General features: G+C 47.5%; 1 protein-coding gene across 3 annotated transcripts in view; it reads right to left on the bottom strand.

Moving 5' to 3' along the window:
- Positions 1–14,898, bottom strand: part of MTMR4 (myotubularin related protein 4) — a 51,193-nt gene that overhangs the window by 25,766 nt on the left and 10,529 nt on the right. For 2 of the 3 annotated variants that reach the window (XM_033172162.1, XM_033172163.1), the window contains 2 exons: positions 13,405–13,456; positions 925–1,014 (listed from right to left, as the gene is read on the bottom strand). In XM_033172162.1, coding sequence (XP_033028053.1) covers positions 925–1,014; positions 13,405–13,407 — 93 coding nt within the window. In that variant the 5' untranslated portion in view covers positions 13,408–13,456. Of the gene's footprint in view, positions 1–924; positions 1,015–8,446; positions 8,492–13,404; positions 13,457–14,898 lie in introns of those variants that run through there. The other variant, XM_033172161.1, reaches the window with a different exon arrangement.

A 14,898-nucleotide genomic window follows, 5' to 3' on the forward strand; every position in this document is an offset into this window, starting at 1 on the left:
GATGTAGAAATTTCTCAAACGCCTTTACAGACAAAAGGAAACCAAGGCTTGGTTGGCCCTTTGTAAGTCATGCACAGAAAACTGTACAACTATTTTAAGAACTGACAAGACATGTCTGGGGTCAACGCTAGTCTAGCCCAGTAGCTGTTTTCTTCAGCTCTGAACACTCACAAAGATCTCTGTAACCCAAAAGATTGAGCCCTTGATAATGTAAAAGCTTTTGTTGTTGTTTAGTTGTGTCCAACTCTTCGTGACCTCTGTTGCTACATATTTCTCATTCTGGGAGCCCACTGTGACTTTTACTGTGACAATAGCTATAATGTAATAATAAAGTCCATCCCAGGCTGTCAGCTAAGGTACGAGAGATAGTTGTGTTCTTGGCTATCAGCGGATGATAGACCAATTTGCAACATTTAAAGAGATTCTGCTTCTGGCTGTTCACTGTCCCAGTTCATTGCCATGAGTGGCTTAGACTGGCACATTAAAAAAAACAAAAACTCGGGGTCATTAAGGACATTTTGAATTTTCAGTTTCTTTCCCACTATTTCTTTTCTTCTGGTGGTCACAAGTCTCCAGGAGATTGCACATTCCAGCAGATTGTGCGTGCTACTCTGACTGTCCCCGTCCCTCCCTTGCAAAGCAGAAGAAATATGGTGCAGCTCTAGAAGGGGCACAGAACTAGCTCTGAGGAGCAGGGGAAAGGACCAGGACTCACAGAGGTCTGAATGACTCCAGAGTGATAACAGCGTGTCCTTGCAGCAGCAGCAGCTGTGACACAGCTTTGCACTCAGGCTGCAGGAAACATTCGCTTCCAGGAGTCTGGAGGGAGATTTATTACACACCCGCAGTCCTCTCCCCCCTGCCCAGCCATAAGGAATTACACTAAGCACCATCCAGCCTGCCAGAGCCCCCCAGGTAGCTTACCTGTAAAGACTCTTCTTCCTTGATCAGCTCTTTGTGGGGGAACAAGTCCTTGGCCTGGATGTATTCCAGACTGGGCGGGCCCTCTTCACCCTGGATGCCAAACACAAGAGCAAATGCTCAGATGGGCACAGCACATTTGCCAAAACGCCACGGGATGCACATCCCAAACACAGCACAGATACACTGCTTGCACACCTCCTGCTACACCATTACACTTTGCCCCTCCCCTGCAAAAACAAACAAACCAAAAAGAATCTTTCTTTTGCCTACATACAGCATGTAACTTTGCAAGAACACAAAAACGACACAGATTTCCTGTGCAAGGACGAGCCAAAGAAGAGGACAGGCAGGATCCATACGGTGGGGAGGCTTATAATACTGACACACTGATACTGAACCATCTGCTATAGTCCAGGACTCAGAATACATGGGAATAACCCCTTCTGCTGCCCCCAATTCTGCCCATCGCTGATTTATTTATTTATTTATTGCTTATGCCGCACCAGATTTTTAAAACATCCATTAATATTCTCTAAAATGTATCCTAAAATATGGTATAGAATGAAACATAATCAGTTTGGGGCCAAACAGCTGACAATATAATCACTCACAATCCAGTTAGCAACCACTACAAATCAGAGTAGTGCCCAGGAATAGGCTGGTCAGCACAAAAATTCCAAAAATGTACAAAAGGTTGTAAAAGCAGCAATGGAGAAGAAACAGTCCCAATTCCTTTGTACGGAAGCACTGTCCTTGCTTTCCATCACAAGCCAGCATGTGTTCGCCAAGATATGGACCGGATCTAGATCCCACCTCCCAAACTAAGTACACCCCTGTTTTAAAACCAAGCAGGGAGATGTCTCTCTTAAAAATAAGACTTCTCCTGATTTCCCTCTGAAGTCTAGATATCTTCTGTTCAACTCCCAGGCTCATCTCAGTATCCCAGCATTCTTAGAATCATATTCTGCATGCAGTCTCTAAAAATTCTCCAGCCCCATCTTCACTAAATCAGTTTGAAAGTGGCCCATCATGGCTCCCCCACCCAGGGACTCTGGGACGAAGTTATGCGCAGATGCTGAGAATTGTCTGAAAATAATAACGAGTTATAAGGGGAGGAAAAGCCAGGTCAAAATAAGTCCAGTATTCTGTCTCTCTCCCCCCACCATCCAGTAGCCAGCAAGACACTTTGGGGGAGGTCATAAACAGTGCACAACTTTAGGCAAGGGTCCCCTGCAACTGGAATCCTGCAGCAGAATGCCTCTGAACATGGAAGCTCCACAAAGCCACTGTGATCAACAGAAACACAATAGCGCCAGACTCTCAGTGCAAAGCAATGACCATTAAACAGCTTAGAGGCCATAATAATTCATTAAGCAATATATAAATCCTGTCAAATAAATAAATGAAATAAAGCCTGCTGTGTGGTTAAGCCCCCCCTTCAAGGTATCTGCCCATAAATTATCTGCACAAAAGAAATGGGGAATTAAGCATTTTCTGAACAATAAATAATTTTTCCAGTGTCTCTTGAGAAAAGGGACCCCTCTTCTATTTCAAACCCATTTTTTACACAAAGGATGTCCATGTCTTTAAGTGTCTGGAACTATCAGAAGAGGAAAATATTTTAAATTCCTAGGAACCAGCATAAATTCTTGCAAAAAATGAAGAAACTGGGCGGAGTGGGCTTTCCACTCCTGAGGTTAGCTTACTTTTTTAACACTAGAAATGACCATTCACACCATACGCTTAAAGCACCCTTATACCCCTTTAACAGTCATGGCTTCCCGCCAAAGAACTGTTGTTTGTTAAGGGTGCTGAAAGTTGTCACAGAGCTACAATTCCCAGCCATTATGACGTGACCAGTCGTAAAAGTTAATTTTCACTCTGAAAGGCCATCAAATAGAAATGGAGGGTATTCCCCCCCCCCTTTCCATCTGATCTTCTCCCGGTTGTGTTTTGTTCCCTCATCTCAACTCGAAGCATAAGACGAATCTGAAGAAAGCAGGAGGGTGATCAAACTTCTTCCCCAGAAACCAATAAACCAAGGCATCTTACATAGTTGCACATAGCTAAGCTATGAAGTTTGCTCCCACGAGATGTAGTTATAGCCACCAACTTTGATGGCTTGAAAAGGGAGATAACACAAATTCATGGAGGATAAGGCTGTCAAGGCCACTCGCCATGATGGCTATGTTCTGCCTTCACTGTCTGAGTTGATAGACCTCTGAATGCCAGTTGCTGAGGAACATGAGTGGAGATAGCACTGCTGCCCACATGTCCTGCTGCTGGGCTTCACAATGGGGCATCTTGTTGGCCACTGTGAGAACAGGATGCTGGACTAGATTGATCCCCTCTGGCCTGATCCCAGCAGCCAGGTTTTTCTTAATACTATCTCATGACCTGGGTCTGGCTGGCGCATGTACACATCACAGTTTCAAAGCTTGGACTGGGAGGGTCATGGACTCTTACCAATTTTTCTATGCTGACCAGACCTAGCACTGAACCTATTAAAAATGTTGGGAAGTGACTGGAGCTCAGAGGCAGAGCATGCACTTTGCATTTGGAAGGTCCTGGGTTCTATGACCATTTTACAGTTATAAGGCAGCAGGGCCGGGATGAATCTCTGCTAGGGACTCTGGGGAGCCACTGATAGTCAGAGAAGGCATACTGGCCTAGATCAGGTTCCCCCAACCTGGTGCTCTTTAGAAGCTGTTAGACTACAATTCCCATTAGCCCCAGCTGAAATTGTGGACCACTAACCTGACTCTGCATATAGCAGCTTTCTATGTTCATGGGAGCATTTTCATCCTGATGTATACCAGGATGGTCTGGCACATAAAGGCAGTTGTCATATGTTCACATATTTCAATATTATTGGTCAAATCTAGAATCCACCCATCTACAGTAATACTCAAGAAGACTGCAGTGGAACTAGTTTTAATTAAAATGAGAGAAGTTTTTTAATGATATGAAAGCCTTGTGAAGTTGAAGCATTTCTCTCACCCACCCAAAAATGTTTTGGCCCCATGACAAAAATCCATTTTAAGCTCAGGAGATATTGATTCTGGATGCCCCAACATCTGATCCAATTGGACATACAGCCTTACCTATTCTTGATCTACTAAATGACTGTGGTCTGCCTTCAGACACTGACAAAGACCAGAATTTCTAGGATGCATTAAAACAATTTCTTCCCTTGAAAAATGACATCATCCCTCATTGGAAATTCAGCACTGAGACATTCAAGTTCACCAGGCTCTTCTAAATATACCAAATTAGGTTTTGCTTGCTTTCAAACTTCACAATATGAGCTGTTTCACCTATTTTCAAGCACACATTTTATCTTCCCCCGAGAAGGTGGTGGTGATTTGGGGGGGGGGGGGACGTTTAATAGGACAAGGAGAAAAATATTTTAGGGAAGCTAGTTAACAGTTTCTTCAGAGACTGGTATCTGCAAGGCAACTTCAATCAGGGGCTGAGCATTCACTGTTTCCCAGAGAGATGATGTTCTTCAAATTAGATACCTGGAAAATTACTTCTTCTTTTTTTGCTATTCTAAAAAAAGAAAGGGCTGTGTATGTAGCCCATGATAAATATAGGCCAAGATGGAGCTATTACGGTCTTGAGGCTGAGGAGGCAGTCTCTGAAGTCTCCCCAAGTTCTGAACGCAGCTTTTAACGGGGTAGGAACTTAATTTATTTCTTACATGTATATCCCACCTTTTCTTCCAAGGACCTTGAGACGGCATACATGGTTCTCCCTCTCCTCATATAATCCCTACAACACACCTGTGTGGTGGGTTAGGCTAATAGGCAGTGACTGGCCAAAGCCACCCAGTGAGAGCTTCGTGGCCAAGTGGCAATTCGTGACCTGGTCTTCCAGGTCAGAGTCCGGCACTCTAAACACTGCACCTCACTGGTGCTCAAAGAGCACGGGTGCTCCCTGATGACAGCAGGGAATTCCAAGGGTGGGGTGTGGAGTGTATCATTCCCCCCCCACACACACCTTTCTTGTGCCAGCTTAAGGTGGGGAGCGAGCAGAGAGGAGAGTGTTGCTGCTACCTATAAATAAAAGCTTGTGTATTTGGCAGATGGGGCTGGTTGTCTCTGCTGTATTTCAGGTCCGCTAGTAGTTATTACAGCCCCCATCTATTTATTGTTTTGGTTTATATTGACATTTAAGGATAACTTATCTAACTTTAACTGTGATTTCTGCATTTCAGGGGGTTAGACTAGATGGCTCTTTGGGTCCCTTCCAACTCTACAATTCTACGACTCCATGTTTTCTGCTGCGCTAAAATGTGGAACTTTTATCTTATTTGTGGGGGTTTTCAGATGCTGTAAACCCCTCAGCGTCTTCTTTAAAGTACAAAGCAGTATAAAAATTACCTAAATAAATAAGGAAATATCGTTTCTGAGTCAGAATAATTTTTTCCACAACCATGTGTCAAACAATCCTTGGCGCCATTCATGGTCATTGTGCACACATGAGCCAGAAGTAGACAGAGGGTGGCTGTCATGTACCACGTACCATTGGTCATATTCAATGTGGCAGTACACAATTTGGAGAGGATGCCCAGTTATGAAATTCATGCGTAAGTCATTCCATGATAGCAGAGGGAAGGTGGTCTAGGCACCCATATAGGACCTGGCAAGCAATCTTGGTCCCAGTGGTGGGTAGTGCTTTGACCTGACTATAACAGCAAAATCTGAACATGGGTAGTAATATCAATGGGAATTCAGCTTATCCCCACAAATTAAGGACTCTGGGTTCCTAAATGCAATCAGGCTCCCTCTGTGACATACAACTTTATAGACAGGCTTATAAAAATCAATCCACTGGCACAAACCACTGAATGGCTTTGGAAAAAAAGTGGCCTCAACATTTGCTTGCCAGGGCTAAGTGCAAAGTGCAATGTACGGAACAGCAAACATTGGCTGCTCCCGTAAACCATACAACAAGCGCTGTGTAGTGGTTAGGACTTGGGAGAGACCAGGGCTCAAATCACCACTTGGCAAGAAAGTCCACTGGGCCTCTTGGGCATCTCAGCCCAACCTACCTCACAGGGTTGTTTGGGGATTAAATGAGGAGGGAGAATGTATACCACCTTGAGCAACTGGGAGAAAAGAGTGGGATATAAATGCAATACATGCAATTGCACACACCCCCCCAGCTCACCCTTCCCCTATCCCTAAGAATTAGCACTGGGATGACCCTCATCCCTGCTTGTCTGCACACACACACACACCAATGTCCGCCACAGGATGGATAGTGCTAGGCAACTGCCAACTATAGGTACATATGCACACGCACTCTCACAACATGGATCATGGATATATCACCCTTCACCACCTCTTCCGATAAGCTTTTGGTACAGGTGGGTAGCCGTGTTGGTCTGCCATAGTCGAAACAAAATAGAAAATTCTTTCCAGTAGCACCTTAGAGACCAACTGAGTTTGTTCTTGATATGAGCTTTCGTGTGTATGCACAGTTCTTCAGATACCAGCTTTTGGTACAAACCCTTATTCTGCTCCCTAACACTGCCTTCACTAACCTGGTCCCTCCAGTTGTTTTGAAATACAATCCACATGAGCACCAACATCCTACAGCTGTGCTGGCAGGGGCCAATGGGAGTTGTAGCCATGTATATCTGGAGGGCACCAAGTTGGGGAAAGGCTGCCTTAAAATCCAAGCACACTTAGCTGATTTTGCTCACTTTCTCACCGTTATCCTTTCCCAAAGGCTGAAAATCATCTGTTATATTGAGAGCCTGCCTTTCTTCTATCACAGAACTCAAGGCAGTGCACAGAGGAAGGAAGGAAGCTCTATAGTAGAACATCAGCTTTGCATGCAAAAGGTCCCAAATTCAATCCCCAGCATCTGAAAGTAGGATTAGTAGAGACTCCTGCCTGAAACTCTGGAGAGCTGCTGTCAGGCGGTATAGACAGCAGTGAGCTGGATGGACCAATGGTCTGATAATACAGCTTCCTATGCTCCTAGGCACACCAGGTACCGGTAGTCTCCCATCCAGGCCCTGATCCACACCAATATGTGCCTTCATGGACCATGTCCTGGGAAACTTAGGCTGCAAGCTTCTCAGGGGAAGGAAATGCCTCCTCCTCTCTCCCATCCCCCATGTTGCTCTGTGTGCAACTATTTTCATAATAATGCCAAGAGGCACATTGTGATTCACCTAATTCTGCACAGGACCCCATGTCTGCAAGCACTTGACCCACTGGACTAACCTGTTATCATGTTTGCACACCTAACAGCCCTCCCCATATACACACACACACACACACCTGCAAGGTACAGTCATCTGTGTGTGTGATAACAAAGCATCATTCAGTCAGGACAACAACATGTAAAACTGCACAACATAGGAGCCAACTCCTAGGGGCCGCGGGGGCTTCAGTCCCAACAATAAAATATTAAAGGGGGGCCGGGCCTCCATAAAGTGCGCACCACATCATGTGATCAATTACGAAGGGGGGTGCTTGCCTCGGCCCCTTCAATATTTTACTCAAGTTGGCACCCCTGCTGCACAACTTGTACTGCATGATACTACAAGGGGACAACTGGCTTCTGAGCCACCATACACACCCACCCCCCCAGGGGCTGGCTCCACATTCTACTCTTCTCGGGAACAATCTGTCCAAGTGACTTTCTATCAGAGCTCCTCAAGGCCTTATCCTCCTTCAAGAGACAGCAGGCTGGAGGATGCACTCAGGAAGCCAGGAGGGAGGTTACCGTGCCGCCATGCTGAGTAACTGCATTTGGAGCTGCAGCCAGCTGCTGCTCATGAAGGGTGGGGAGTGGGAATCTCTTTCAGAGGACAGCAGAAGATGGGCGTGAAGCAGGCCGCCTTCTCATTTCCTCTCTGCAACCAAGCAGCAGTCAGTGTGAGCCTCTCCTGGTATCAATCAACACGAAGAGGGGGATTCTAAGGGGAAGACCGGTTTCTCAGCAAGCCAGGCCCCCTCATCAGCCACCATGTGGCTATGACCTAGAGAGCAGTACAAAGCAAGAGAACCCACAGCCACCAGAAAGAGAGATTTACCGGTATTCTTGCTGGGAGGATGCACCTCCCAGGGCAGAAAATCAAACTTCTGCCTGCATCTTTGACCCCTATTGCTTTGCTCAGCAGGGGGCAGGGGATGTCTATGCAACCATTTTGCAACCCCAGTTGGAACGGTGACCTCTAACCTCCAGCTGAGGATGAGGTAAATGCTGGGGGGGGGGGACAGGGAGCCCACCAGATCAAGGTGAGGGTGAAGAATTGGAGGTGGGATAGCAGAGCCACTCCCCAAGTACTAGGCTGAAAGAGAGCTGTACGGAAAGGCCAGACGCCTTCGACAGGCAGTTCACAAGATGCTCCATTTCCAGACACCTCCTACCCCTCCCGCCTGCCCCCACCCCCAATATCAGACACGAAGAGAAAAATCCAGACTGACAAGCAGCCTTGCAGGTAGGCAGACAGAACAGAGAATAAAAGGGGTGGGGGCGGGGAAAGAGACCCACTTACAAAGCAGTTGAGCATGGAGCATGAGACACGGCCCGGTAGAGTCATGGTCGCTTCCCGGGGAGGTCGCCGGCTCGGGGGCAGGCAAGTGGCATCGCTTCCCCCTGCCCCCCTAACGACTCAGGCAGGCGGGCAGGCGCACCAAGACATGCAAAGAGCTAGAGCATCTCTGCCGCCGCTGCCTCCAGAGCAGGTGCGCTGGCTGCTTCAGTGGCTGCTGACAATGGAGGGGAGGGGAAGGGAGGGGAGGGGGAGGAGGAGGAGGAGGAGGAGGAGGAGGAGGAGGAGGAGGAGGAGGAGGAGGAGGCAGAGAGACTCCACCTCTCTCCGATAGAAGCCAGGGGAGGCTCTGCCATGCCAGGGGACTCCCTGACAGCCAAGCACAGAAAATGGAGTCCCTTACAGCAGGGTTCTGGGCTCGGCAACCCTTGCCCGCCCCCTTTGTCCTGGGACTACAGGGGCGGAAAGGAAAGAGGCCAAGAGGCATGTGCTGGAATGCACAGGGAACAATAGCAGCAGCAGCGGCAGCAGCCTGGCTTTGTGTGTTCCGGCAGGAGAAAAACCCGGCCAGGATTCCGCTCGGAGCTCACGTCCATGCAGGATAGCCAAGTAGCAGGAGAGCAGAAAAGGGGCATGCCACTGCCATGCCTGCCAGCTCTGCTGCACGGCTACCCGGGGCCTGCAGTCTCCTCTGGCTAGGATCCAAAGACTACATGGTTGACATCTCTCAGGAAGACGCACACCCCGCAATAAGGCACAACACAAGGGACTCAGGCCAAAGTGAGGCAAGGAGGGAGTGTGCGTAGACCTCACTCTGGCACCAAAGGAGTTGCCCCCTTCAGCACTCAAGGGAGGCTGGGCAACAAAGTCAGCTCAAAATGGGTGGGGGAATTCCCCAGGGATCACTGCACTGATTGCATGAGAAGAGGGGTTCTCTGGACAGGGGGTGGAAGCTGAGGGGACAGCTGCCCAAGCCCCACCTCTTATGCAAGGCCACAAGGGGAGTCTTATTTTGTCACAAGCTAGGGGGGGAAAGCAGTAGCTTTTGTGGGGGTGAGAGCACAAGAGGGAGAGCAAGTGGGGTGTAGAGGTTCGAGTGTTGGATTAGGACCTGGGAGATCAGGGTTCAAATTCCCACTCAGCCATGAAGCTCAATGGGGGTGACCTGCCACTCAGCCTAACCAACCTCACAGGGTTGTTATGTGGATTAAATGGGGGGGGGGGAGAATCAAGTAAGTCACCCTGAGCTCCATGGAGAAAACGGTAGGATAAAAATGCAATGATAAATAAAACACACAAATAATTGCTCCCTTAATCTATTGGACCTTGTCGGGGGTGGGGGGTGGGGGGGTGGGATTTCTGGACTAACAAAGCCACATTCTGTGAGAGGGTAACAAACCACCTTAAACTTCTCAGTCAGATGCTCAGGAGTAGATGCCCCTCCCATTTCTGGAGAACAACATGCTACCATCCTCTTCTTAAATTTATTGGGACCATGAGCCCCCAGCACACACTGTCAGCAATCAAGTAGGTTATAACTACAAAACATCTAAAAATAGCCCAAATAAAGAAAAAAAGCCAGGCAAAATATAACACTTTTAAAACCCCACCTATTCAAAGATTAACTCTGCCCAAACTGAAAGGCACCACAATTGCATGGGGCAATCTGGGGGACAGGGATTCTATTGCAGCCTACCTTAGCGGCAATCGGTTAAATGCTGAATAATGGTAGAACTTGGGCAGAAGTTCAAGATGTTGCTAAGCAGCCTGAGTCTTCCGCTGGCATAACTATAGGACTATGTTGGTTCTGCCTTGTTATTTCCTTTCCAGGTCCCCTGCTAGATCAGGCATTGCTTACTTGGGAAGTAGGGTCCTGCTCCAGCACAAGGCAGCGCAAGCCCAGTGCTGAGGACAAATCTAGGTGTTATGCAACAGTCCTATTCACAGTTCTCTGCTTGCCACTTTCAAGGTGAGAGTGGGACATATATATGCAGGGGAAATGAGTTATTTAGAATCAAAGAACCGGAGAAAGGAATCTCCTCTAATAACTGGAGAAGCACCTATCTGCTGGAGATGCTTCAGGGAATCCCCAAGAGCTAGTTGTCCAGCCTTTCCTTGAAGGCCTCCAACAAGGGAGAGAGCCCACCACTCTTCAAGCTGTTCTTACAAGGACAAGTGCTTGTCCTCTTCTCTGGGACAGCCATTCAGGGGGTTGAAAATTATACTCAAGTTCCCTCCTCTGCCCACCCTCCTCCAGGCTGAACATTCCCAGTCACTTCAATCTTTCCCCCATCAAAATTATTTTCCATGCCAGTGACCTCCTTTCTTGCCCTCCTCTGAAGCGGTTCCAATTTGTCTCATTTGAACTCTTAACCAGCCTACTGGCTCTCTCTGCAAACACTCCCACCCACCCCCAACTGCTTTTATTTCAGGTGCTGGAGCCTTGCCAGACTGAGTGCGGGAGGAAACTGACTGGGAAGGGGGTGGCACTGGCCAGGGATCACAGCTGGGCCCAGGAAAGGTTAGGCTTCTATAAAACATCTCAGGGAACTTTAGGAACGTAAGGTAGACATGTCGTTTCACCTCAATTCATGTTTTACCTCACTAAAGAACCCCTGACAGAGGCTTCCTGCTTGAGGTGCCTGGATTGCTGCAACCCGCCCTGAGATCTTGTGGCAAAGAGTGGGCAAAGAATCATAATATCATCACAATTTAAAGCAACAAGCCAAAGCACAATAGAAAAAGAGCTCCTTCATGTCAGAGGTTACCGGGGCTTGTGCCTAGCAGTTGTTCAAATGCTATCAAAGTGTATGCTATCCAGCCAAACACAGATGAAGGCCATTTCATTAAGGTTCTATCAAAACACACCCGTATTTCTAATATGACCCTCCACCAGACAACAGCTAGCCTACATTGTCACCCTGGAGGCAGCGGACGTCACATATGTGTGCAGATGCCAGTCCCTCATCTCATAAACCCATCCATAGAAGAACTTGCATGGTGTGATGGCACTTCTAGTGTGCTTCTTCTAGCTCCTCTACATCTAGAAGAGATCAAGTCACTTGTCCTCACCACCTGCAGCCATCTCCACTCACCAGTGGCTCACAGAGGCCTTGAGGCAAGGGTTGCTCCCAGCTTGGCTACCTGAATACCAAACTATACCTGTCATCCATCAGGTAGTTTGCCCTTGAGTGGTGGGCTCCTTCATCACAAACAGCCAACATTGGTCTGGACTGGGACTCTATAAGGGGTGGGGAAGGCTTTAATCCTTCCCTTCCCACCTGCCATTTATTCTGATAGGAGCTCCCCAGCTGCAAATAGCAGGCACAGCAGCCCCTTCAGGAATGAGAGCAGAAGGCAAAGGGTTAAAGCCCTCTCTTCCTCCACATGCTAGGGTCCTGATCTAGAACTCCCAGCCCACCCCAACTTTATGGGAAAGCATACATCTCCACTAAAAGGCAGACCATGGGATTAACATCATATGTAGTTTGGAACAGAAGGTCTGAAGATGCCAAGGGACCTTATCCCTGAAAAATCTGTGCTATTCCCCTCCTGCCTGTGATCTCAGGACAGTAACATTTTTAATTTTTTTGTTTCATTTAAAAGCATTCATAAACATTGAAAATGTTCTGAGTAGCATACAATGTAAAAAACCAACCATATCACTAAAACACACAGTAAAAACCAATAAAATAATAATATAACGGTATATTTAAAAAAACAACAACCAGGAATTCAAGGGATTCAAACACATAAAAACAGGGTCCGATCGTACGGGTCAGGGAATAGCAACAAAGAAGCCTGCACATCTGCTTCTAGCTGGCCTAAGAATAGAAGAATTATTATAGGCACTTATAAATTAGAGAAGGGCTGTACCAGGATAGAAGATGAGTCCTGCCCACAGGCTGACAGTCTAGGGTCCTCCTTCTAAAGGCCTTGAGCAGAGCTGTCCCTCCCAAGCCCTCTACTCACCAGCCCCTGGTCTCTCCTACATCTTGTCTTAAAAAGACAGTCAAGGGGGTGGGTCATTTTTATGTGGAGAGAAGCATGCTGGCAGTGGGCAGAACAAAGGTGGTAGTGGGTGGGGCCACCCCACTCTTCCCTTCCCTCCCCCCCTCTCTCTTCCAAGACACGTGAACTGATCACTTGCAAGGGACTTTTCTTTCCCCCTTTTTCTTTCCTCTCCCCATTCAGTTCAGCTTCTCCCCACCACACAGACATTCCCTCTGGACTCCAGCCACATGAAACCAGGTAGAGGTTGACCTGCCCTTCCTGCCCCCAAAGCTCTTTAAGGAGGAATCATGTCCCTCCATAAATGACTGCAGCAAGAAAGCTGGGATAGACCTTCCTACCAGTGCTGTCAAGTATCCCGTTTTCCCCGGGAATCTCCCTTATTTCAAGCAGTTTCCCGCTGCTATCCCTTATTTTTTATATCCCTTTAATTTCCCGTTTTTTCAAAGGAAGCAGCTCCTTTCCCTCTCCCTGCTGGCCAGGGACTGGGAAGACCTTGCCTCCTTGCAGCCTCAAAGAAAGCAGGAGCCATTTCCCGTGCTTACAGGCGTCGTAGCCCACGGGCAGCGTTCCCAAAATACAGTAAGCCTACTGCGCGCGTTCACACCAGTGCCGCCCACTTTTGCTTCTGGCTCCGCCCACCACTGCCATGTGACTGTCCCCGGGATAGGTGAGGCTGCTGATCCCTTATTTTCAAATCCGAAACCTGACAGCTATGCTTCCTACCCAAAGAGAAACATGCTACAGCCGCTTCTGTTCTGCAGCACTTGATCTCGGATCAGCTTCTCCTTAGCCCTCTGCACAGCATTTCTGCATCCTTCAGCTCTTATTGCAGAAGCCATACAGGCACAGAACCAGCAGCCTCCAGCCACCACCAGAGCGAACCTCAAAACAAATCCGCAGCAGAGTGAGATGGAGGCAAGGCAGAGCAGAACAGAAAGCCCACTCACCATGGTCGTTCTCCAGATGTCGGTTCTCTCTCCGGAGCTGCTGAAGATCCACCTATATTTTTGAGAAAAAGGAAGCCTGTGTAGGAACTGGATGTGTTGGATGCAACCAGAAGCAATGGTGGCTTGGGCCTGCTGTCACAAAGGCCTCCTTCATATGCTCCTTGACACAAAAACGCAAAGTGCCAAACCGTGTGAATGCGAAGAGGCTGGCAAGGAGCACTGCACCCAGACTCAAAGTACCAAAGCTTCCTCAGAAAGCATGCAGGGAGAGTGAATGTCTATCCTGCAACCCTCACCCCCGCCGCCGTTTTATAATCCATGTAGAAGAAAGTCCACATATTAGCGTATCTTCCTAGCAGGTGCTTCCAGTATGGAAACGTAAGGGAGCTAAACATGACATTGCAGGCCCAGAGATAAGTAACTACTGTATATTCTGGCGTATAAGACTACTTTTTAATCCAGGAAAATCTTCTCAAAAATCGGGGTTCGTCTTATGCGCTGGGTGGAGAATCTGCGGTCAAGTATATCTCAAATTCTATATTTTAACTGGAAAAGTTGGGGGTCGTCTTATACGCCCAGTCGTCTTATACGCCAGAAAATACGGTAATGTTACTTGAGGATGCCTTGGAGCAAAGGGAAGATCACTGTCCACTATAGAATGCATTTTGTGTGCCTTTTGTATATGTAAAAGCTTTGGTCTCAATCTGATGTGATGAAGAGGTGCTTCCCAGGTCACTCTAACCCAGTGGTTTCCAAAGCAGGCAACAGGATTACCTAAAATGCTAAGAGGCGGGGGTGCGGCGCTGGAGGTTTGTTTGACGATCAGACTTTGAAAAGCTGGTAACACTGGATCATCAGTTTTGTTGAATTGATTAAACAAAATAGTTTTAATTGCATTTTCAATAAATGTGCAATGAATTGTTTTAAATGTTATTGCATCATTCTCTTCCTTAGCAGGTTGTGCAAACCCATTAAGTTTATGAAATCAAGGGGGCAGTGGTCCCAAAAAGTTTGGGAACCACTGCCCCTACTCCTTGCCTGCCCAATGCTTGCCTCAGCCAGTCTTGCCATCCAGACTACTATAACTAGGATTTAAGGGGGAACAATCCTAGTTTTCCATATCTACATAGCGAAGCCCTGCCCAACCTGGGACCTTCCAGAGATTTTGGACTGCATGTTGGCTGAGGGAGATTTGGACTGCAAAACACCGGGTGGACACCACATCAAGCAAGGCTTTTATACAAATTAAGCCAAGAATGGAAATTCTATTAGCAGGGAAAATACAGTCTGTTATGTGCAGACCTGGAGTAACCTTGCGAGAAATATTGATTCTTTTTTCAAGATACTTGGCACTCGACATCTGCTTTTTGGTCACGACTGATATGAGTCACAGTCCAAAGCATTTGAAAGAGACCAAGCTAGGAAAGTGTTGCGTGCAGGGTTGTTTTATTATCATGGAAATTGTTTCATACTTGACCAGTTGGGGCTGGCAGG

The sequence above is a fragment of the Lacerta agilis genome, chromosome 15, assembly GCF_009819535.1.
Source record: "Lacerta agilis isolate rLacAgi1 chromosome 15, rLacAgi1.pri, whole genome shotgun sequence".
Taxonomy (NCBI): Eukaryota; Metazoa; Chordata; class Lepidosauria; order Squamata; family Lacertidae; genus Lacerta; species Lacerta agilis.